This window comes from Oncorhynchus clarkii, chromosome 11 (assembly GCF_045791955.1).
Source record: "Oncorhynchus clarkii lewisi isolate Uvic-CL-2024 chromosome 11, UVic_Ocla_1.0, whole genome shotgun sequence".
In the NCBI taxonomy this organism is placed as follows: Eukaryota; Metazoa; Chordata; class Actinopteri; order Salmoniformes; family Salmonidae; genus Oncorhynchus; species Oncorhynchus clarkii.
The window spans coordinates 6025890-6052105 of record NC_092157.1 but is presented as its reverse complement, the minus strand read 5'-3'; the positions used below and the strand labels follow the sequence as shown (position 1 = coordinate 6052105).

Here is a 26216-nt window from a genome sequence, read left to right as displayed (position 1 = left end):
AAGCAGCGAGGTCTCTCTGGGCCTCTAGTAGTTTTATTTTAATAAAACAAAAACATTCCAGGTTGGTTTTGGAGCCCGGTTCTTTTACCGGCTTTAACTACTGAAACTGGGGGGGGGGGGGGGGGGGGGGGGGGACGATTCATGTGATGCAACGATGTCGGATCTCAATGAGCGTAGGCCAGTCAACACGGACTACGCCGTCTCCCTGCTGGAGCAGCTCAAGCTGTTTTACGAACAGAAGTTACTGACTGACGTGGTGCTGCTGGTGGAAGGCAACGAATTCCCCTGTCACAAGATGGTCCTGGCCACATGCAGCTCCTATTTCAGGTGAGTTCACTCCATGTTCCCTATGCAGTGCACTACTTTTGACCCGAGGACAGGTCTATGGGGCCCCTTACGTAGTCCACTGTACTGTCTCATACGACTCCTATTTCAGGTGAGTTCGCTCCATGTTCCCTATGTAGTGCACTACTTTTGACCAGAACGACAGGTCTATGGGGCCCCTTACGTAGTCCACTGTATTGTCTCATACGGGGGCTCCTATTTCAGGTGAGTTCACTCCATGTTCCCTATTTAGTGCACTACTTTTGACCAGAGGACAGGTCTATGGGGCCCCTACGTAGTCCACTGTACTGTCTCATACGGGGGCTCCTATTTCAGGTGAGTTCACTCCATGTTCCCTATGTAGTGCACTACTTTTGACCAGAGGACAGGTCTATGGGGCCCCTACGTAGTCTACTGTACTGTCTCATACAGCTCCTATTTCAGGTGAGTCACTATCCTGTTCTGTTTTAGCAGAACGTTCCGTACCGGTAGTACAGTACAGCAGCAGGCCTATTGGGGGAAACCATTCATTAAGTCACTCCTGAACTGTGTCCAAAATGGCACCCTATTTCTCTATTAAGTCTCTGGTCAAAAAGTAGTACACTATATACAGTGGGGCAAAAAAGTATTTAGTCAGCCACCAATTGTGCAAGTTCTCCCACTTAAAAAGATGAGAGAGGCCTGTAATTTATCATAGGTACACTTCAACTATGACAGACAAAATGAGAAAAAAAATCCAGAAATTCACATTGTAGGATTTTTTTATGAATTTATTTGCAAATTATGGTGGAAAATAAGTATTTGGTCAATAACAAAAGTTTATCTCAATACTTTGTTATATACCCTTTGTTGGCAATGACAGAGGTCAAACGTGCAAATTAATTAATTAAAAATCCTACAATGTGATTTTCAGGATTTTTTTTCCTCATTTTGTCTGTCATAGTTGAAGTGTACCTATGATGAACATTACAGGCCTCTCTCTCATCTTTTTAAGTGGGAGAACTTGCACAATTGGTGGCTGACTAAATCCTTTTTTGCCCCACTGTATATATATATATAGGGAATAGGGTTTCATTTGGGACTCCACTTTCCACTTGCAGCACTTTAGTCATCTTAATGTTGTGCTTCTGAACGAAGCCCCTTGGCCTACCCAGGGATACGTCCCGAACCACCGGTTCAAATCATTTGTTTGGGAGCATTACCAATAACTGATGCCAAGGGAGCTGCGAGCTTCGCTTTATCTGCTTTGCTTAGTCTTGGCCGGGTCTCCGTTTGTAAATGAGAACTTGTTCTCAACTGGCCGACCTGGTTAAATAAAGGTGAAATAAATTAGAGTGAGGACATTCGGGGACAAACAGTAACACACACACACCTCTATATATTTCTTAGTAAACAGCAACCCCTATTAGACTATGGCTGTGTCCCAAACGGCACCCTACTCCCTATGGGCCCAGGTCAACAGTAGTGCACTATATAGGGAATAGGGTGCAACCTGGACCAAGCTCTACACGGGTTCCCACACACGCCACTCGTTATGCGGTGACAACATGCAAAGCATTTCCCCTCTAGGGTTCAGAGAGGGAAAGGGAAGCCTTGTCACGCACACAGAGCTGGGGGAGGAGACCCGCAGAGCTGGGGGAGGGGGGCGCCAGGCAGGGGGATGCCTGCAGCGTTGTGTAATATCCAGAGCATGTGAGCAGTAGACAAACCACCCCTGGGCTAAAGTAGTGCACTTTGAAGGGAATAGGGTGCCATTTGGGATATAGCAGAATTGAGAGCGAGTGGGAGAGACAGGCAGAGCATGGATACACAGACGGTATGAATGAGTGTAGTTGCTCTGCTGGGGAATGAGGAAGTGGAGAGTGTAGGAGGAGAATGCTTCTGGATACGGCTGTGTGTGTGGGGGGGGGGGGGGACACTTCTAGAGGATACGGCTAGGTGGGGTGGGGGGGCGCTTCTAGAGGATACGGCTGTGTGGGGTGGGGGGGGACGCTTCTAGAGGATACGGCTGTGTGGGGTGGGGGGGGACACTTCTAGAGGATACGGCTAGGTGGGGGGGGACGCTTCTAGAGGATACGGCTGTGTGGGGTGGGGGGGGACGCTTCTAGAGGATACGGCTGTGTGGGGGGGGGCTTCTAGAGGATACGGCTGTGTGGGGGGGGCTTCTAGAGATTACGGCTGTGTGTGGGGGGGGCTTCTAGAGGATACGGCTGTGTGTGGGGGGGCTTCTAGAGGATACGGCTGTGTGGGGGGGGGGGGGGCTTCTAGAGATTACGGCTGTGGGGGGGGGCTTCTAGAGGATACGGCTGTGTGGGGGGGGGACACTTCTAGATGATACACCTGCATTTCCGTGCTTCTACACCTGCATTGCTTGCTGTTTGGGGTTTTAGGCTGGGTTTCTGTACAGCACTTTGAGATATCAGCTGATGTACGATGGGATATATAAATACATTTGATTTGATACGGCTGTGTGTGTGGGGGGGGGACACTTCTAGAGGATACGGCTAGGTGGGGGGGGACACTTCTAGAGGATACGGCTAGGTGGGGGGGGGGGCGCTTCTAGAGGATACGGCTGTGTGGGGGGGGGGGACACTTCTAGAGGATACACCTGCATTTCCGTGCTTCTACACCTGCATTGCTTGCTGTTTGGGGTTTTAGGCTGGGTTTCTGTACAGCACTTTGAGATATCAGCTGATGTACGAAGGGATATATAAATACATTTGATTTGATACGGCTGTGTGTGTGGGGGGGGACACTTCTAGAGGATACGGCTAGGTGGGGGGGGACACTTCTAGAGGATACGGCTAGGTGGGGGGGGGGGGCTTCTAGAGGATACGGCTAGGTGGGGGGGGGGGGGGCTTCTAGAGGATACGGCTAGGTGGGGGGGGGGGGGCGCTTCTAGAGGATACGGCTAGGTGGGGGGGGGGGCGCTTCTAGAGGATACGGCTAGGTGGGGGGGGACACTTCTAGAGGATACGGCTAGGTGGGGGGGGGGACGCTTCTAGAGGATACGGCTAGGTGGGGGGGGGACGCTTCTAGAGGATACGGCTAGGTGGGGGGGGGACGCTTCTAGAGGATACGGCTAGGTGGGGGGGGGGGGCGCTTCTAGAGGATACGGCTGTGGGTGTTGGAAGGGGGGAGGATGCTGTGGCTGGCTGGGGTATTGAGCCACAGAGCAGAGGACACATCCAGAGAACATGCTTTGGTGTCGTCTGGTCACTGGTTTTAGTCTCATGTCTGACAGAGAGTTCAACTGGGGCTGCTGGGATTGACAGTCTACTGCAGCGGCACAAAAAGCATTCTATTCCCTACATTGTGCACTACTTTTGACCAGAGCCTTATTGGTCTGTCTGAGAGTAACTCTGTCCTGTTCTCCTCTTCAGGGCCATGTTTATGAGTGGTCTGTCTGAGAGTAAACAGAGTCATGTTCACCTGAGGAACGTGAACCCAGCCACCCTGCAGATGATCATCACATATGCCTATACAGGCAACCTGGCTGTTAACGACAACACCGTGGAGCCCCTCTATGAGACGGCATGTTTCCTCCAGGTAGGACACGTCACATGACTCTAGTATGTGTACTATGTAGGAACCTGGACTGAGCCATGAAGGAGACTAGGCACTATCAGATTAGGGGGGGTTTGCATCTTAGTGGGTTTTGGTGATTTTCAGAACCACAACAAAAAAAACTAACACATTTTTACAGATTAAGTGTTTGCTAAAAGTATGTTCATATTTTGTTTACAAATGAGCTATGACATGACCAATGAACAGACAGTTGAAGTCGGAAGTTTACATACACTTAGGTTGGAGTCATTAACTCGTTTTTCAACCACTCCACAAATGTCTTGTTAACAAACTATAGTTTTGGCAAGTCGGTTAGGACATCTACTTTGTGCATGACACAAGTAATTTTTCCAATAATTGTTTACAGACAGATTATTTCACTTATAATTCACTGTCACAATTCCAGTGGGTCAGAAGTCAACATACACTAAGTTGACTGTGCCATTAAACAGCTTGGAAAATTCCAGAAAATGATGTCATGGCTTTAGAAGCTTCTGATAGGCTAATTGACATAATTTGAGTCAATTGGAGGTGTACCTGTGGATGGATTTCAAGGCCTACCTTCAAACTCAGTGCCTCTTTGCTTGACATCATGGGAAATTCAAAAGAAATCAGCCAAGATCTCAAAAAATTGTTGACCTCCACAAGTCTGGTTCATCCTTTGGAGGAATTTCCAAACGCCTGACGGTACCACGTTCCTCTGTACAAACAATAGTACGCAAGTATAAACACCATGGGACCACACAGCCGTCATACTGCTCATCTCTGTCTCCTAGAGATGAACGTACTTTGGTGTGAAAAGTGCAAATCAATCCCAGAACAACAGCAAAGGACCTTGTGAAGATGCTGCAGGAAACGGATACAAAAGTATCTATTTCCACAGTAAAACGAGTCCTATATCGACATAACCTGAAAGGCCACTCAGCAAGGAAGAAGCCACTGCTCCAAAACCGCCATTAAAAAAGCCAGACTACGGTTTGCAACTGCACATGGGGACAAAGATTGTACTTTTTGGAGAAATATCCTCTGGTTCGATGAAACAGAAATAGAACTTTGGTCATAATGACCATCGTTATGTTTGGAGGAAAAAGGGGGAGACTTGCAAGCTGAAGACCACCATCCCAACCGTGAGGCACGGGGGTGGCGGCATCATGTTGTGGGGGTGCTTTGCTGCAGGAGGAACTGGTGCACTTCACAATATAGATAGCATCATGAGGCAGGAAAATTATGTTGATATATTGAAGCAACAGCTCAAGACATCAGTCAGGAAGTTAAATCTTGGGTCTTCCAAATGGACAATGTCCCCAAGCATACTTCCAAAGTTGTGGCAAAAAAAAAGTTAATAAATCATTCTCTCTACTATTATTCTGACATTTCACTTTTTTCAAATAAAGTGGTGATCCTAACGGACCTAAACAGGGAATTTGACCTAGGATTAAATGTCAGGCATTGTGAAACATCCGTAGCCAAATAAACGATGTAAACTTCCGACTTCAACTGTCTCTCACACCACTTTGATTTCACCCACATCTGAAAAATATTTTTTTAAATTATGGAGTCATCTTCTCCTCTCGCTCTGACCAGTGTGCCTCAAGTGATTTGTTGTCCTCCTATATGACGTTATCAACTTTACCCTGTATATTTAAACGTGATCATATACACTGAGCTTTTTTATTCCAACAATATGGGGAACCTGATCCACGGAAATATCTATTTATAAGCCCCGTTCAGCAGGTATAGCCAGATGAGTCTCTAGTCGCTGAACCAGCGACTCATATAATTTGTATTGATTTTCTGACCGACGCATGCCACATTCGGATTGGTTTGGGGTCCGCAGACCGACGCATGCCACATTCGGATAGGTTTGGGGTCCGCAGACCGACCGACGCATGCCACATTCGGATTGGTTTGGGGTCCGCAGACCGAGGCACTTGTATCTGAAACGTTTGAATGACGGACTGATGTAACGTTGGGTCCCTAGTACCTTACGCCCCTAGTACCTTACGCCCCTAGTACCTTACGCCCCTAGTACCTTACTCATGACTTAATCACTGACTGTCCGATTTCTGATCAGTGGACTCCGAGCATTAATGAATGAGGATTATGTATAGGAATAATGGTCAATGATTGTGATTTATTCTTACTAACATAATCACAATGTTGGTGTCCTGGTAGTTTTTCATCTCTAATATTTATTTTATTTAAAAAAAAAAACATTTTTTAACAAATGCTCTCATCCAGTGACCTCATTCAACTAAGGTTAGTATTAACCCCCCCCCCCCCCCCCCCCCCCCCCCCCCCCCCCCCCCCCCCACACACACACACACACACACACAGGTAGAGGACGTGCTACTGCAGTGCAGGGACTACCTGGTGAAGAAGATCCACGCAGACAACTGTGTCCGGATGCTGAGCATCGGGGACCTGTTCTCCTGTGTGGAGCTGAAGCAGAGCGCCAAGCGCATGGTGGAACACAAGTTCCCCGTGGTCTACCGTCAGGAGGCCTTCCTACAGCTGTCCCACGAGCTGCTGGTCGACGTACTGAGCTCAGACAACCTCAACGTGGAGAAGGTGGCTAGTTTTTATTTTTATTTTTTATATATACTTTGTCTGTATGTGTATTTTATACAGACTATCATCGGTAAAGCGTGGGTCTGTTCCAGCAAGCAGGATCAATGACTTGGCCAGCTATCTGTCTAAAAATGGCTTGAAATAAACTTCAACATTTTGAAATTGGCATGGTATAATTGGCTTGACAACAACACCCAAGAGTTAGCCACATATATAAGCTAACTTAAAGGAATACTTTGAGATTCTGGCAATGAGGGCCTGTATCTAGTTCCCGAGAGTCAGATGAACTTGTCTTTGTGTCCAGTGTGAAGAAAGCTAAAGGTAGTTTGGTGTGCCAATACTAACAATCATTAGCGTAATGCTAGCATATACAGAGACTTTCAGTCATTGCGCCAATACTAACAATCATTAGCGTAATGCTAGCATATACAGAGACTTCCAGTCATTGCGCCAATACTAACAATCATTAGCGTAATGTAATGCTAGCATATAACAATCATTAGCGTAAGACTTTCAGTCATTGCGCCAATACTAACAATCATTAGCGTAATGCTAGCAAATACAGAGACTTCCAGTCATTGCGCTAATACTAACAATCATTAGCGTAATGCTAGCATATACAGAGACTTTCAGTCATTGCGCTAATACTAACAATCATTAGCGTAATGCTAGCATATACAGAGACTTTCAGTCATTGTGCTAATACTAACAATCATTAGCGTAATGCTAGCGTAATGCTAGCAGATACAGAGACTTCCAGTCATTGCGCTAACGCCAGTTAGCAATTGAGCTAGTTAGCAACTTCTTTCAAACTGCTCTGCAAAATGGTATGTATGAGTTCATCTAACTTTAGATAAAGGGTCTCATTGCCAAAATCCTAAAGGATCCCTTTTATAGTCCTGCTTTCTGGAATACCCCCAAATTACCGCCTATGGGATGATAAACATTCTCTCCTCTTCTTCTCTCAGGAGGAGACGGTGAGAGAGGCGGCCATGCTGTGGCTGGAGTACAACATGCAGGCCAGGTCCCAGTACCTCTCCTCGGTGCTCAGCCAGATCCGCATCGACGCTCTGTCTGAGGTGACGCAGCGCGCCTGGTTCCAGGGCCTACCTCCTAATGACAAGTCTGTTGTAGTGCAGGGCCTGTACAAGTCCATGCCCAAGTTCTTCAAACCCCGCCTGGGGATGACCAAGGAGGAGATGCTCATCTTCATGGAGGCTACGTCGGAGTCGCCGGCTGACATGGGTCCGGTCATGACGGGCCCCAACCACACGGCAGTGTGTTACAGCCCGCAGGCTGAGAAGGTCTACAAACTCAGCAACCCACCCGGCGACCTTCAGAAGGTGGGAACGCTCGTCACCCCCGACAACGATGTGTTCATCGCCGGCGGGCAGATCCCGCTGAAGAACTCGATCGCCAACCACAGGAAGAGTGGCAGCAAGATGCAGGCGGTGTTCCGATCGGTGGACAGCTTCTTCTGGTTCGACGCCCAGCAGAACACCTGGTTGCCCAGGACGCCCATGACGTGTGCCCGCATCAAGCCCTCTCTGGTCTACTGCGAGGGTTACATCTACGCCATCGGGGGGGACAACGTGGGCGGGGAGCTAAATAAACGCACAGTAGAACGCTACGACTGTGAGAAAGACGAGTGGGCCATGACGTCTCCTCTCCCGTGCGCCTGGAACTGGACCACGTCCGTAGCGACACGCGGCTGTGTCTACGTGATGACCCACGACCTCATGTACTGCTACTTCCCCCGCGCTGACACCTGGGTAGAGATGGCCACGAGGAAGACCAGTCGCTGCTTTGCCTCCGCCGCCGCCTTCGGTGACCTCGTCTTCTATATCGGCGGGCTCCACGTGGTCAGCAACTCGGGTGTCCGCATGCCTACCAGCACCATCGACGGCTCCTCCGTCACCGTGGAGATCTACGACGTCAGCAAGAACGAGTGGCGCCTGGCCGCCGACATCCCTGCCAAGCGTTACTCGGACCCGTGCGTGCGGGCTGTGGTCCTCCCGGGTTCTCTCTGCGTCTTCATGCGCGAGACTCACATGAACGAGCGCGCCAAGTACGCCATCTACCAGTACGACCTGGAGCTGGACCGCTGGTTCCTGAGGCAGCCCGTGTCTGAGCGGGTACTGTGGGACCTGGGGAAGGACTTCCACTGCTCCGTGGGGAAGCTGTACCCATCCTGTCTGGAGGAGTCTCCATGGAAACCGCCCACCTACCTGTTCTCCCCCGACGGGGCCGAGGAGTTTCAGGTGGACGGGGAGATGGTGTCTCTCCCTCACATATAACTCTTGACCTTTTACCTCTGGCCATGTTAGAGGGGTGGCCGTGAAGGCTTGTGGAGGGGGGGGAGGGGTTGGAGGAGTAGATTACCACAGTACTGAGGCACTAAGTGTGTTGATATCTGGATCAGAGGCATCTGACAATTACTAGACTTGCTGCATTTAAAGGCTGTTCTGCTTGACTGGCTGTTGCTGACAGACAAACAGTACTAAACAGTCAGACATTCAAAATGTAGGAGAGAAACGAGAAAAAAAACGATTCCCCTCCAAATACTGGGATTTGAACTTAATTTTTTGTTGTTGTTGCCAGTTCTGACTTTATCACAAGTCAACTGATATGTGGTGGTAATGATGCACTTACAGGCGAAAGTCTCCTTGGAATAATGATGGAAACTGTACCAACCCCCCACCCGATCTCCATCTCTCTTTATCAACACTGTTTTCAATCCACGTGTCTTTCCCAGGGACACCTGCCTTGTGTCCCAAATGACTCCATATTCCCTGTGTGTAGGACACTACTTTTTTGATGAGAGCTCTATAGGCTTCTTGCCAAAATAAGTGGCTTTTATATAGAATTAGGGTGCCATTTTGGGATGCACGTGGTATTGGAACATCCAGGGGACAGGGGGGAGGTCTGAGGTGGAGCAGTGGGAATGGGGAGGTGTGGGAGAGGGTTCTGGGTGGTGACTGCAGGTCCTGTCACTGGTCATCTCTTCACCTCTTGGTCCCAGACACCCACACAAGCACCTGTCTCTCCCCTGGTACACTTACCGCCCCTCTAGCCTGTCTCCTAGGTCGTGCGTCCACAATGGCTCCCTATTCTCTACAGAGTGAACTACTTTTGACCAGGGCCCATAGGGCAACCGTACGCGTGTTGAGCTTGCCTATAGGGCTCTGGTCAAAAGTAGTGCCCTTTGTAGGGAGCCATTGTGGACGCTTAGTCAATCTTTCTGGACACAGGTCTTCCTCACAGCCAGCTGGAAGTTTACAGAACAGCGCCGACACTAGCTGACCTCCGTCTCAGCATAGTGATTGGAGGATTTATGCCGGCTCTCTGTTTTTTTTATTTTTTATGCGGGTCTTCGCAACCACACACATCTCTCAGTACTCTCATCAACACACCACCTGCTTCACTCTCTCAGTACTGTCATCAACACACCACCTGCTTCACTCTCTCAGTACTATCATCAACACACCACCTGCTTCACTCTCTCAGTACTCTCATCAACACACCACCTGCTTCACTCTCTCAGTACTCTCATCAGCACACCACCTGCTTCACTCTCTCAGTACTATCATCAACACACCACCTGCTTCACTCTCTCAGTACTATCATCAACACACCACCTGCTTCTCTCTCTCAGTACTATCATCAACACACCACCTGCTTCACGCTCTCTCTCAGTACTCTCATCAACACACCACCTGCTTCACTCTCTCAGTACTCTCATCAACACACCACCTGCTTCACACTCTCTCTCAGTACTCTCATCAACACACCACCTGCTTCACGCTCTCTCTCAGTACTCTCATCAACACACCACCTGCTTCACTCTCAGTACTCTCATCAAAACACCACCTGCTTCACTCTCTCAGTACTATCATCAACACACCACCTGCTTCTCTCTCTCAGTACTCTCATCAACACACCACCTGCTTCACACTCTCTCAGTACTCTCATCAACACACCACCTGCTTCACACTCTCTGTACTATCATCAACACACCACCTGCTTCACGCTCTCTCTCAGTACTCTCATCAACACACCACCTGCTTCACTCTCTCAGTACTATCATCAACATATCACCTGCTTCACTCTCTCAGTACTATCATCAACACACCACCTGCTTCACGCACTCTCAGTACTCTCATCAACACACCACCTGCTTCACTCTCTCAGTACTATCATCAACACACCACCTGCTTCACTCTCTCAGTACTCTCATCAACACACCACCTGCTTCTCTCTCTCAGTACTATCATCAACACACCACCTGCTTCACTCTCTCAGTACTATCATCAACACACCACCTGCTTCACTCTCTCAGTACTCTCATCAACACACCACCTGCTTCACGCTCTCTCTCAGTACTATCATCAACACACCACCTGCTTCACTCTCAGTATTCTCATCAACACACCACCTGCTTCACTCTCTCAGTACTCTCATCAACACACCACCTGCTTCTCTCTCTCAGTACTCTCATCAACACACCACCTGCTTCACGCTCTCTCTCAGTACTATCATCAACACACCACCTGCTTCACTCTCTCAGTACTCTCATCAACACACCACCTGCTTCACGCTCTCTCTCAGTACTATCATCAACACACCACCTGCTTCACACTCTCTCTCAGTACTCTCATCAACACACCACCTGCTTCACGCTCTCTCTCAGTACTATCATCAACACACCACCTGCTTCTCTCTCTCAGTACTCTCATCAACACACCACCTGCTTCACGCTCTCTCTCAGTACTCTCATCAACACACCACCTGCTTCACGCTCTCTCTCAGTACTATCATCAACACACCACCTGCTTCACTCTCTCAGTACTATCATCAACACACCACCTGCTTCACTCTATCAACAACTATAGATTTTTGGGCTCATGCATTATTTCCAAGCTGCTGAAATAAATATACTAAAATATATATTTTTCATATCTTAAAAAAAAGACAAACTGTTTTAGTGTGGGGGAAAATAACCAGGTTCTATTTTGTATTAGTGTATTTAATATCAGACATTACTGTAGTGTGATTGTGTATAGGTATCCACCCTCCCTTATCCGATTTTACATTTTCTTGTGAGTGAAATATTGAGGACTCTTGCTGCTGATTGGGTCTGAGAAGGAAAGAGGGCTGGCCCAGGGCTGTTGCTATGGGAATTGTCCCAGCAACCACTAGCCGTAGTGGAAACGGAACAAAATGGAGGGTGGTTGGGAAGGAGCGGCCGTCGCTGCGTTCTGGTTTCAACTTTAAAACATGAGCACAGGTGCTTCATGACAAACCTTACTAGCATGTTTGGCTGTATCATGTTTCTTTGGCACTGTATTTTGAATGACCATTTTAATTTATTTAAAAAAACATACCAAACCTCTAGTTGTTTTCACATTTATGGAATGAATGTGTTTTTGTTGATTTTCAGAAACACTTGATTTGTCACAATGTATTTGTTTACACGAGTCAACTCACAGTACAGCCTTGTCACTACCTTACCAGCATTAGTTACTGAGCGTGTTGTTGAGTCGACGTTAAGTGTGTGGGTAAAACAGAATTTGGTTTTATGTTAATATAAAATGTTTAGTTTGATCGAGATGGTGTCGGACAACCTAATAGACCGGTTATGCCTGCTGTCTGAACTTATTTTTTTCCCTTCCCATAATTGTGTTGACACTGCCATTCACCCAGGCAGGTCTTGCAGGTTTTTGCTCAAACCCTAATCTAGAGCACCTGATTCTAATTAGGAGGTTGACCGATTAATCTGAATGGCCGATTAATTAGGGCCGAGTTCAAGTTTTCATAACAATCGGAAATCGGTATTATTATTTTTTTTACATTTTATTTTTAAATACCTTTTTATTTAACTAGGCAAGTCAGTTAAGAACACATTCTTATGTTCAATGACGGCCTAGGAACAGTGGGTTAACTGCCTTGTTCAGGGGCAGAAAGACAGATTTTCACCTTGTCAGCTTGGGGGATCCAATCTTGCAACCTTACGGTTAACATTAAGTCCAATGCTCTAATCCACCTGCCTCCCATTGCACTCCACGAGGAGACTGCCTGTTATGCGAACGCAGTAGACGCCAAGGTAAGTTGCTAGCAAGCATTAAACTTATCTTATATAAAACAATCAATCAATCATAATCACTAGTTACACATGGTTGATGATATTACTCGTTTAGCTAGCGTGTCCTGCGTTGCATATAATCGATGCAACGCTGGGGGATGATTTAACAAAAGCGCATTTGCGAAAAAAAGCACAATCGTTTCACGACTGTACCTAACCATAAACACGATGTCTTTCTTAAAATCAATACACAGAAGTATATATTTTTAAACCTGCATATTTAGCTAAAAGAAATCCAGGTTAGCAGGCAATATTAACCAGGTGAAATTGTGTCACTTCTCTTGCGTTCATTGCACGCAGAGTCAGGGTATATGCAACAGTTTGGGCTGCCTGGCTCATTGTGAAGTAATTTGCCAGAATTTTATATAATTATGACATAACATTGAAGGTTGTGTAATGTAACAGGTATATTTAGACTGATGGATGCCACCCGTTAGATAAAATACCGAATGGTTCCGTATTTCACTGAAATAATAAACGTTTTGTTTTCGAAATGATAGTTTCCGGATTCGACCATATTAATGACATCAGGCTCGTATTTCTGTGTGTTATTATGTTATTAAGTCTATGATTTGATATTTGATAGAGCAGTCTGACTGAGCGATGGTAGGTAGCAGCAGGCTCGTAAGCATTCATTAAAACAGCACTTTTGTGCGTTTTGCCAGCAGCTCTTCGCAAGCACAGCGCTGTTTATGACTTCAAGCCTATCAGCCTAATGGCTGGTGTAACCGATGTGAAATGGCCAGCTAGTTAGCTGAGTGTGCGCTAATAGCGTTTCAAACGTCACTCGCTCAGAGACTTGAAGTAGTTGTTCCCCTTGCTCTGCATGGGTAACGCTGCTTCGAGTGTAGCTGTTGTCGATGTGTTTCTGGTTCGAGTCCAAGTAGGAGCGAGGAGAGGGACGGAAGCTATACTGTTACACTGGCAATACTAAAGTGCCTATAAGAACATCCAATAGCCAAAGGTATGTGAAATACAAATGGTATAGAGAGAAATAGTCCTATAATAACTACAACCTACAACTTCTTACCTGGAAATATTGAAGACTCCTATTAAAAGGAACCACCAACTTTCATATGTTCTCATGTTCTGAGCAAGGAACTGAACGCATCCCAACTAGAACCCTGTTGCCGACGCATCCCAACTAGAACCCTGTTGCCGACGCATCCCAACTAGAACCCTGTTGCCTTCGCACCCAGTGCAAGAGGCATCACTGCAGTACCTGGTTCGAATCCAGGCTGCATCACATCCGGCCGTGATTGGGTGTCCCATTGGGTGGCGCACAATTGGCTCAGCATCGTCCGGGGTAGGCCATCATTGTAAATACGAATTTGATCTTAATTGACTTGCTTAGTTAAATTAAGGTTTAGTTCCAGTGAAGGGAAATCTTAACGCTACAGCATACAATGACATTCTAGACGATTCTGTGCTTCCAACTTTGTGTCAACAGTTTGGGGAAGGCCCTTTCCTGTTTCAGCATGACAATGCCCCCGTGCACAAAGCGAGGTCCATACAGAAATGGTTTGTCGAGATCAGTGTGGAAGAACTTGACTGGCCTGCACAGAGCCCTGACCTCAACCCCATCGAACATGGATTGGAACGCCGACTGCGAGCCAGGCCTAATCTCCCAGCATCAGTGCCCAACCTCACTAATGCTCTCGTGGCTGAATGGAAGCAAGTCCCCGCAGCAATGTTCCAACATCTAGTGGAAAGCCTTCCCAGAAGATTGGAGGCTGTTATAGCAGCAATGTTCCAACATCTAGTGGAAAGCCTTCCCAGAAGAGTGGAGGCTGTTATAGCAGCAATGTTCCAACATCTAGTGGAAAGCCTTCCCAGAAGAGTGGAGGCTGTTATAGCAGAAAAGGGGGGGACCAACTCCATATTAATGCCCATGATTTTGGAATGAGATATTCGACGAGCAGGTGTCCACATACTTTTAACAGGCTCTGCAGGCATGGTTTCCTTGTGTGCGCTGAATACGTGTAATTCAACTGCTGAAAACCCCTCCCACTTGCTGGCTAAACAGAGTTTCCAGTACATATATCTAAAGCCATCAGTTTAAATTTGGTGTACCTTTTTTTAAATTAGAATTTTCACGAGACTCACTAGAATAATATGGAGAGAAGGTTCAGAATATTATGGAGCCATGTGAAGACATATTCTCCTTTTCAGCAACAATTTGCAGATTTAAAAATACTCCATTGTATATCATTTAGGGTTAAGAATGTATTTAATAATAAAACAAATGTTAACAGAGCTTTCACGCACAAAATACTGTATGTTGGTGAATCTAAAACAGTGGGTTTGTTCATCCTGTAAGTTGCCATATTGGGGCGGCAGGGTAGCCTAGTGGTTAGAGCGTTGGACCAGTAACCTGAAAGGTTGCAAGTTCGAATCCCCGAGCTGACAAAATACAAATCTGTCGTTCTGAACAAGGCTGTTCCTAGGCTGTCATTGAAAATAAGAATTTGTTCTTAACTGACAAATGTCAGATAAAAAATATTAAATTGTTCAACTATATTGGAAGAGGAGAGAAGTGTAAAAATGGGGTTCTCTAAATCTACCCTGATAATCCTGAACTGTGCCACCAGGTTTATACAGCTACGGTCTGCGTTCCATAATGATTCAAATAGGCTACATGTGGCAAATTAGCTCAATGATGCACTATTGGCTACATGTGGCTAATTAGCTCAATGATGCACTATTGCTAAAATCCTCAGGAACAACCACAGGACAGAGGACAGAAAGGTCAACTAACAAGTGGAATGATGCAAAATGTAAAGAAACTAACCCCAAAAAAAGCATTTCTTAAACTTCACGTGTGAAAGGTTGATATGTTGATACTGTTCTCTGCCATATGACTGGTTTCACATGTCTCATGTTTCACATGTCTCCGGCGATCATACGGTCAAACAATTGTCATTTTCCAAGTCCAAAGCGACTTACGAATTTATCTAGTTCTTACTTAGCTCTTATCACAGTGGAGAACGCCGTTATTTCTATACTGAACAAAATATAAAACGCAACATGTTTCTTGAGCTGAAATAAAAGATCCCAGAATCGTTCAATATGCTCAAAAAGCATAAATTAAAAAAATAAAAAAAATTTAAAAAAAAATTGTCTGCACACATTTGTTAACATCCCTGTAAGAATGCGGTTCATTGACTACAGCTCAGCGTTCAACACCATAGTACTGTACCCTCCAAGCTCCTCATTACGCTCTGGGCCCTGGGTCTGAACCCAGCCCTTTGTAACTGGGTCCTGGACCACCCAGGTGGTGGACTACCCACCTGGACCACCCAGGTGGACCACCCAGGTGGTGGACTACCCACCTGGACCACCCACCTGGACCACCCAGGTGGTGGACTACCCACCTGGACCACCCAGGTGGTGGACTACTCACCTGGACCACCCACCTGGACCACCCAGGTGGTGGACTACCCACCTGGACCACCCAGGTGGTGGACTACCCACCTGGACCACCCAGGTGGTGGACTACCCACCTGGACCACCCAGGTGGACTACCCACCTGGACCACCCAGGTGGTGGACTACCCACCTGGACTACCCAGGTGGACTACCGACCTGGACCACCCAGGTGGTGGACTACCGACCTGGACCACCCAGGTGGTGGACTACCCACCTGGACCACCCAGGTGGTGGACTACCCACCTGGACCACCCAGGTGGTGGACTACCCACCTGGACCACCCAGGTGGTGGACTACCCACCTGGACTACCCAGGTGGACTACCGACCTGGACCACCCAGGTGGCGGACTACCCACCTGGACCACCAAGGTGGCGGACTACCCACCTGGACCACCAAGGTGGTGGACTACTCACCTGGACCACCAAGGTGGTGGACTACTCACCTGGACCACCCAGGTGGTGGACTACCCACCTGGACCACCCAGGTGGTGAAGGTAGGAAACAACACCTCCACTTCACTGATCCTCAACACTGGGGCCCCACAGGGGTGTGTGATCAGCCCCCTCCTGTACTCCCTGTTCACCCATGACTGTGTGGCAACACACGCCTCCAACTCAATCATCAAGTTTGCAGACGACACAACAGTAGTAGGCCTGATTACCAACAATGATGAGACAGCCTACAGGGAGGAGGTGAGGGCCCTGGGAGTGTGGTGCCTGGAAAAAAAACCTCTCACTCAACGTCAACAAAACAAAGGAGATGATCGTGGACTTCAGGAAACAGCAGAGGGTGCACCCTCCTATCTACATCGACGGGACAGCAGTGGAGAAGGTCGAGAGTAGGTAGCCATGTAGGTAGCCATGTAGGCAGTAGGTAGCCATGTAGGCAGTAGGTAGCCATGTAGGCAATAGGTAGCCATGTCGAGAGTAGGTAGGCAGTAGGTAGCCATGTAGGCAGTAGGTAGCCATGTCGAGAGTAGGTAGCCATGTATGCAGTAGGTAGCCATGTCGAGAGTAGGTAGTCATGTAGATAGACATGTAGGTAGTCATGTAGGCAGTAGGTAGTCATGTATAGAGTAGTTAGCAATGTAGGCAGTAGGTAGACATGATGGCAGTAGGTAGCCATGTAGGCAGTAGGTAGTCATGTAGGTAGCCATGTAGGCAGTAGGTAGCCATGTCGAGAGTAGGTAGTCATGTAGGTAGCCATGTAGGCAGTAGACAGCCATGTAGGCAGTAGGTAGCCATGTAGGCAGTAGGTAGCCATGTCGGTAGTAGGTAGCCATGTCGAGAGTATGTAGCCATGTAAGCAGTAGGTAGCCATGCAGGTAGCCATGTAAGTAGTAGGTAGCCATGTAAGCAGTAGGTAGGCATGTAGGTAGCCATGTAAGCAGTAGGTGGTCATGTAGGCAGCCATGTAAGCAGTAGGTAGCCATGTAGGTGGCCATGTAGGTAGCCATGTAAGCAGTAGGTAGCCATGTAGGTGGTCATGTAGGCAGAAGGCAGCCATGTGGTAAGCAGGTAGCCATGTAGGCAGTAGGTAGCCATGTAGGCAGCAGGTAGCCATGTAGGCAGTATGTAGTCATGTAGAGAGTAGTTAGCCATGTTGGCAGTAGGTAGCCATGTAGGCAGTAGGTACCCATGTGTAGAGTAGTTAGCCATGTAGGTAGCCATGTAGGCAGTAGGAAGCCATGTGGGACTCCAAGCCAAACAAACATTCCTCTACCAAAGATGGTTGATAAAATGAGATGTCCCACTCAGGTCGTTTACCATTGAAAGAAATGGTCAGTTCCGGTCTGCTTAATGGGGTGGGTCTCCCATAGCCACCAATGCATTAGCTAGCTGGGTTTGGTCTGCTTAGTTCATTGACTGTATATGAACCAGAACAAATTAGGGAGTGGGATGTCTCTCTTCAGTCTCTGCCTCTCTACTCTATCCCCACCCCCCCAATCCACAAGGTCTCTGGGTTCATCAGTCTGTGTGTGTGTGTGTACTGTGTGATAGGGTTGGCTGTATTGTTGTTGAAACAGGAACGTGGCTGCTGCCTGTTTTTGTATGGACCATGTGCCTGCTACCACATGTCCTAGCCCCCACCACCCATCCTCTACCCTGGTCCTTTGTTTAGCTAACCCACATATGAATAGACCAGAACATGAATACACCCCCCACCCACTTTTCTTGTGGCAAAAGGTCACAAAACTTACTGCTGTGATGGCACACTGCGGTATTTCACCCAGTAGATATGGGTCTATCAATATTGGGTTTGTTTTCAAATTCTTTGTGGATCTGTGTAATCTGAGGGAAATATGTGTCTCTATGGTCATACATTTGGCAGGAGGTTAGGAAGTTCTGCTCAGTTTCCATCTCATTTTGTGGCCAGTGTGCACATAGCCTGTCTTCTCTTGAGAGCCATGTCTGCCTACGGCGGCCTTTCTCAATAGCAAGGCTATGCTCACTGAGTCTGTACATAGTTAAAGCTTTCCTTAAGTTTTGGTCAGTCACAGTGGACAGGTATTCTGCCACTGTGTACTTTCTGTTTAGGGCCAAGTAGCATTCTAGTTTGATCAGTTTTTCTGTTAATTATTTCCAATGTGTCAAGTAATTATCTTTTTGTTTTCTCATGATATGGTTGGGTCTAATTGTGCTGCTGGCCTGGGGCTCTGTGGGGTCTGCTAATGTTTGTGAACAGAGTCCCAGGACCAGCTTGCTTAGGGGACTCTTCTCCAGGTTCATCTCTCTGTAGGCGATGGCTTTGTTATGGAAGGTTTGGGAATCACATTTTTAGGTGGTTGTAGAATTTAAGGGCTCTTTTCTGGATTTTGAACATTAGTGGGTATCGGCCTAATTCTGCTCTTCATACATTATTTACCCGTTCCCGGACATTTCTGGGAGGAATGACCATAGCCCTCACCCTCTGATCCAACAGGTCCCGGACATTTCTGGGAGGAATGACCATAGCCCTCACCCTCCGATCCAACAGGTCCCGGACATTTCTCATGGGAATGACCATAGCCCTCACCCTCCGATCCAACAGGTCCCGGACATTTCTGGGAGGAATGACCATAGCCCTCACCCTCCGATCCAACAGGTCCCGGACATTTCCGGTGAGGAATGGCCATAGCCCTCACCCTCCGATCCAACAGGTCCCAGACATTTCTGGGAGGAATGACCATAGCCCTCACCCTCCGATCCAACAGGTCCCAGATGTGCTCAATGGGATTGAGATCTGGGCTCTTCGCTGGCCATGGCAGAACACTGACATTCCTGTCTTGCAAGAAATCGCACACAGAACAAGCAGTATGGCTGGTGGCATTGTCATGCTGGAGGGTCATGTCAGGATGAGCATGTCAGGATGAGCCTGCAGGAAGGGTACCACATGAGGGAGGAGGATGTCTTCCATGTAACGCACAGCGTTGAGATTGCCTGCAATGCCCTCCACCTCCTAATCGAACCCGCTCCAGAGTACAGGCCTCGGTGTAACGCTCATTCCTTCGACGATAAACGCGAATCCGACCATCATCACTTGGTGAGACAAAACTACGACTCGTCAGTGAAGAGCACTTTTTGCCAGTTCTGTCTGGTCCAGCGACGGTGTGTTTGTGCCCATAGGTGACGACGTTGCTGGTGATGTCTGGTGAGGACCATAACTGAAACCTTAATTGCCTACCGTCTGTAAGATGTTAGTGTCTTAACGACTGTTCCAAAGTGCATGTTCGTTTGTGGTTCAGTGAACAAGCATGGGGAAACAGTGTTGAAACCCTTTACAATGAAGATCTGTGAAGTTATTTGTATTTTTACGAATTATCTTTGAAAGACTGGGTCCAGAAAAAGGGACGTTTCTTTTTTTGACAAGTTTATTATTCCGCTCCTTCGGCTTTGATGCCTCATGATTGAGTATTACTGTTCAAGTAGACTGTGGTTTTGCTGTGATCTGAGCATTCAGTCAGTCCACTGACACCCCTTAAGAGACTCTGGGTTGAGGTCAGTGATAAAATAGTCTTCAGTACTTCTGCCAAGAGATGAGCGATAGGTGTACCTAGCATCGAAGTCTCCTCGAAGCCTACCATTGACTATGTACATACCCAGCATGCAACAGTTCTGCAGGAGTTGTGACCTGTTTTTTGTTGGTCATGTTGTTGTAGTTGTGTCTAGGGGGGGCATATGTGGAAGGGAATGCTGTCACCTCCAGGTAGGTGTTTGTCCCCATGTGCTGATGTAGCCGGTGCAGCACCTCTGTAACTCTGCGTTGTGTGTGGTTGATAGAGACCATAAACGTGGACTTTGGAGATCAGGTAGTTTTAATCAAGCAGAACTGACTCTCTGCATCTGCATCCAAAAGGAAATAAAACATTTGTAGAGCACATATGTTCTGAGAATCGTCGCCTCTTTCTCTTCTCAGTGCATCAAAATGATTTGAGCACGAGCACGCCGGGCAAAACGTAAGTACACACTCCCTTTCTCCCAGGATGCAGGCATGCATAACAAATCAACACAACATATTGATATATGAACCTGGTGAAATTCACATAGTACTTTAACAACTGTTACACTGAGGGTGTCAGGTTCTTGTCCGGTTCTGGCATTTAAGTCGCCACAGACTAGTACATGTCCCTGGGCTGGAAATGATTTACCCCTCTCAGATGGAGAAGCTGTCATCAAAGTATGGGGATTCCACTGGGGGGGACAATGTTAAGATAAATGACTTATTCATTTCTATACAGATGTAACAATTTCCTGTTTTGACTAATTTAATAGAGTGAGTTACGTCTGCTCTAAACAAAATTAGCACATCCCCTGAGTCTCTTCCCTGTTTCATACCTGGTGGTTCGGTGGATCAAGGGAGACACTGAAGTTTTTTAATACTATATCTCTTGACATATTGATGAAAATAATCATGGCCTATAAACCTTAAAGCTGCATACTGGACCCTGTGCTTGGCACTCCAATGTTGAACATAATAAACAGCTCTCTATCCACCGGATGTGTACCAAACTCACTAAAAGTGGCAGTAATAAATCCTCTCTTGAAAATGCCAAACATTGACCCAGAAAATATTAAAAAAACTAAAATGGGCCAATATCGAATCTCCCATTCCTCTCAAAATGGTTAGAAAAAGCTGTTGCTCAGCAACTCACTGCCTTCCTGAAGACAATGTATATGAAATGCTTCAGTCTGGTTTTAGACCCCATCATAGCACTACGTCTGCACTTGTGAAGGTGGTAAATTACCTTTTAATGGCGTCAGACCGAGGCTTTGCATCTGTCGTCGTGCTCCTAGACCTTAGTGCTGCTTTTGATACCATTGATCACCACATTCTTCTGGAGAGATTGGAAACCCAAATTGGTCTACACGGACAAGTTCTGGCCTGGTTTAGATCTTATCTGTTCGAAAGATATCAGTTTGTCTCTGTAGATGGTTTGTCCTCCAACAAATCAACTGTACATTTCGGTGTTCCTCAAGGCTCCGTTTTAGGACCACTATTGTTTTCACTATATATATATATATATATATATATTTTACCTCTTGGTGATGTCATTCGGAAACATAATGTTAACTTTCAGTACTATGCAGATGACAAACAGCTGTACATTTCGATGAAACATGGTGAAGCCCCAAAATTTCCTGTGTTTCAGACATAAGGAAGTGGATGGCTTCAAATGTTCTACTTTTAAACTCAGACAAAACAGAGATGCTTGTTCTAGGTCCCAAGAAACAAAGAGATCTTCTGTTGAATCTGACAGTTCATCTTGATGGTTGTACAGTCATCTCAAATAAAACTGTGAAGGACCTCGGCGTTTCTCTGGACCCTGATCTCTTTTTTCACGAACATATCAAGACTGTTTCAAGGGCAGCTTTTTCCATTTCCATAACATTGCAAAAATCAGAAACTTTGTCCAAAAATGATGCAGAAAAATGTATCCATGCTTTTGTCATTTCTAGGTTAGGTTGCTTTCCGGCTACCCGGGTAAAGCACTAAATAAACTTCAGTTAGTGCTAAACACAGCTGCTAGAATATTGACTAGAACCAAACAATTTGATCATATTACTCCAGTGCTAGCCTCTCTACACTGGCTTCCTGTTAAGGCAAGAGCTGATTCCAAGGTTCGCTAACCTACAAAGCATTACCTATCTTTCTGATTTGGTCCTGCCGTACATACCTATAGAGCCTATTCATGTGAGAGACGCAGACTCGGTCTCGACCTTTTAAGTCTTTATTGAAGACTCATCTCTTCAGTAGGTCCTATGATTGAGTGTAATCTGGCCCAGGAGTGTGAAGGTGAACCAAAAGGCACTGGAGCAATGAACCGCCCTTGCTGTCTCTGTCTGGCCGGTTCCCCTCTCTCCACTGGGATTCTCTGACTCAAACCCTATTACGGGGGCTGAGTCGCTGGCTTACTGGTCCTCTTCCATGCCATCCCTAGGAGGGGTGCATCAATTGAGTGGGTTGAGTCACTGATGTGATCTTCCTGTCCATGTTGGCGCCTGTTGCACCCTCTACAACCACTGTGATTATTATTATTTGACCCTGCTGGTCATCTATGAACATTTGAACATCTTGGCCATGTTCTGTTATAATCTCCACCCGGCACAGCCAGAAGAGGACTGGCCTCCCCTCATAGCCTGGTTCCTCTCTAGGTTTATAATCTCCACCCGGCACAGCCAGAAGAGGACTGGCCACCCCTCAGAGCCTGGTTCCTCTCTAGGTTTATTCCTAGGTTCAGACCTTTGTAGGGAGTTTTAGTAGTGGGGGTTGGGCCTGTTGCTCTGCTCTCTTTCTCCCTCCCTCTCGTAGACACCATAAGCAGTGGGTCTGGTCTACTTCGTTCATTGAACCATAAAAATACAGGGAAAAAGTAAGTGGGGTGTCTCGCTTCCTCTTCAGTCTCTAACAGTTTACGGGAGTAAAACTACTATTTATTTTCTTAGGTACAGAAGCTTTTAGATAAAAACTATAATTTTCATATTTTATTTGTTTGCATTTTTAGGTAAAGAGGAGACTTTCAGTTTCTCTTATTTAATGCAGCAATACAGCATAGCATAAATTACAACTGTTTTCCTCAACAAAATACTTCCAAAGCATCTTTCAGGAAAATCTTTTGTGAATTTCAATTTACAATTTATAATACATTCATATTTTAAATACACATTGTAAATATAACAACAAAAAAAAATATTTTTTAAAGAAACCCAAAGTACTTAGAATTAATAATAGAATTCAACAAATGGAGCATACAGCATACAGTCTAAACACAGTTTGAGTTGAAAAGATTTGAGTTTAAAAGTCATGACGGGAACTTGAGGAGGAATGGACATCCAAAGTTTAGACATCTGACAGAAAGACAGCCATCATTCAGACTGCCGACAGAAAGACAGCCATCATTCAGACAGCTGACAGAAAGACAGCCATCATTCAGACAGCCAACGTTCAGACAGCCGACAGAAAGACAGCCAACGTTCAGACAGCCGACAGAAAGACAGCCATCATTCAGACAGCCGACAAAAAGACAGCCGACAGAAATACAGCCATCATTCAGACAGCCGACAGAAAGACAGCCGACAGAAAACCAGCCATCATTCAGACAGCCGACAAAGACAGCCATCATTCAGACAGCCGACAAAGACAGCCGACAGAAAGACAGCCATCATTCAGACAGCCGACAGAAAGACAGCCATCATTCAGACAGCCGACAGAAAGACAGCCATCATTCAGACAGCCGACAGAAAGACAGCCATCATTCAGACAGCTGACAGAAAGACAGCCATCATTCAGACAGCCATCATTCAGACAGCTGACAGAAAGACAGCCATCATTCAGACAGCAAAGATTCAGACAGCTGACAGAAAGACAGCCACCATTCAGACAGCTGACAGAAAGACAGACATCATTCAGACAGCCATAATTCAGACAGCTGACAGAAAGACAGCCATCATTCAGACAGCAACGTTCAGACAGCCGACAGAAAGACAGCCATCATTCAGACAGCCGACAGAAAGACAGCCGACAGAAAGACAGCCATCATTCAGACAGCTGACAGAAAGACAGCCATCATTCAGACAGCCATCATTCAGACAGCTGACAGAAAGACAGCCATCATTCAGACAGCAACGATTCAGACAGCTGACAAAAAGACAGCCACCATTCAGACAGCTGACAGAAAGACAGACATCATTCAGACAGCCATCATTCAGACAGCTGACAGAAAGACAGCCATCATTCAGACAGCAACGTTCAGACAGCTGACAGAAAGACAGCCACCATTCAGACAGCCGACAGAAAGACAGCCATAATTCAGACAGCCGTAATCATCTTAAAGTGACAAGTAGAGGCTACTAAGAATGTGCACATAGATATATACTAAACAGAAATATAAACGCAACATGTAAAGTGTTTGTCCCGTCTTTCATGAGCTGAAATAAAACATCCCAGAAATGTTCCATATGCACAGAAGAAAGCTTATCTCAAATGTTGTGCACAAATGTGTTTACATCCCTGTTAGTGAGCACTTCTCCTTTGCCAAGATAATCCATCCACCTGACAGGTGTGGCATATCAATAAGCTGATTAGACAGCATGATCATTACACAGGTGCACCTTGTGCTGGGGCCAATAAAATGCCACTCTAAAATGGGCAGTTTTGTCACACAACACAATGCCACAGATGTCTCAAGTTTTGAGGGAGCGTACAATTGGCATGTTGACTGCAGGAATGTCCCCCAGAGCGGTTGCCAGATAATTGAATGTTAATTTCTCTACATAAGCTGCTTCCAACGTCATTTTAAAGAATTTGGTCCAACTGTACGTCCAACTGGCCTCACAACCGCAGACAACGTGTATGGCGTCGTGTGTTCGAGCGGTTTGCTAATGTCAACGTTGTGAACAGAGTGCTTCATGGTGGTGGTGGGGTAATGGTTTGGGCAGGCTTAAACTACAGACAACATTTTATATTATTGATGGCAATTTGAATGCACAGAAATACCGTAACGATATCCCGAGGCCCATGAAATACCGTAACGATATCCCGAGGCCCGTGAAATACCGTAACGATATCCGAGGCCCGTGAAATACCGTAACGATATCCCGAGGCCCATGAAATACCGTAACGATATCCCGAGGCCCATGAATTACCGTAACGATATCCCGAGGCCCATGAATTACCGTAACGATATCCCGAGGCCCATGAATTACCGTAACGATATCCCGAGGCCCATGAATTACCGTAACGATATCCCGAGGCCCATGAATTACCGTAACGATATCCCGAGGCCCATGAATTACCGTAACGATATCCCGAGGCCCATGAATTACCGTAACGATATCCCGAGGCCCGTGAATTACCGTAACGATATCCCGAGGCCCGTGAATTACCGTAACGATATCCCGCGGCCCGTGAATTACCGTAACGATATCCCGAGGCCCATGAATTACCGTAACGATATCCCGAGGCCCATGAAATACCGTAACGATATCCCGCGGCCCATGAAATACCGTAACGATATCCCGAGGCCCATGAATTACCGTAACGATATCCCGAGGCCCATGAAATACCGTAACGATATCCCGCGGCCCATGAAATACCGTAACGATATCCCGCGGCCCATGAATTACCGTAACGATATCCCGAGGCCCGTGAATTACCGTAACGATATCCCGCGGCCCATGAATTACCGTAACGATATCCCGATATCCCGAGGCCCATGAATTACCGTAACGATATCCCGAGGCCCATGAATTACCGTAACGATATCCCGAGGCCCATGAATTACCGTAACGATATCCCGAGGCCCATGAATTACCGTAACGATATCCCGAGGCCCATGAATTACCGTAACGATATCCCGAGGCCCATGAATTACCGTAACGATATCCAGAGGCCCATGAATTACCGTAACGATATCCCGAGGACTGATTTCCACATATGAAATGTAACTCGGTAAAATCGTTGAACTTATATTTTTTTGTTCAGTATAAAAATCCTCTTTGACTTTGTACAGACACATACAATTCCCTACGTAGTGCACTACTTTTGACCAAAGCCACTGGTCAAAAGTAGTGCACTTTATAGGGAATAGGGTGCCATGTCAGGCAACACAGTAGTTTGGTGTGGTCCATAGATTAGTAGTGATTGGTTCCAGTGTTGTCATGACGAAGAGGGAAACCATAATGATTACGTGGGAGTCCTACAAACTC

At 46.6% G+C, this 26216-nt stretch overlaps 1 protein-coding gene across 1 annotated transcript; it reads left to right on the top strand.

Moving 5' to 3' along the window:
- LOC139420136 (kelch repeat and BTB domain-containing protein 2-like) lies at positions 1-9570 on the top strand. The gene is made up of 4 exons (XM_071169898.1): positions 1-327; positions 3708-3873; positions 6229-6462; positions 7431-9570. Exons 1-4 carry the CDS (start codon positions 155-157, stop codon positions 8757-8759), a joined length of 1902 nt encoding a protein of 633 aa, XP_071025999.1. The 5' UTR covers positions 1-154; the 3' UTR covers positions 8760-9570.
- The last annotated feature ends 16646 nt before the right edge of the window (positions 9571-26216 follow it).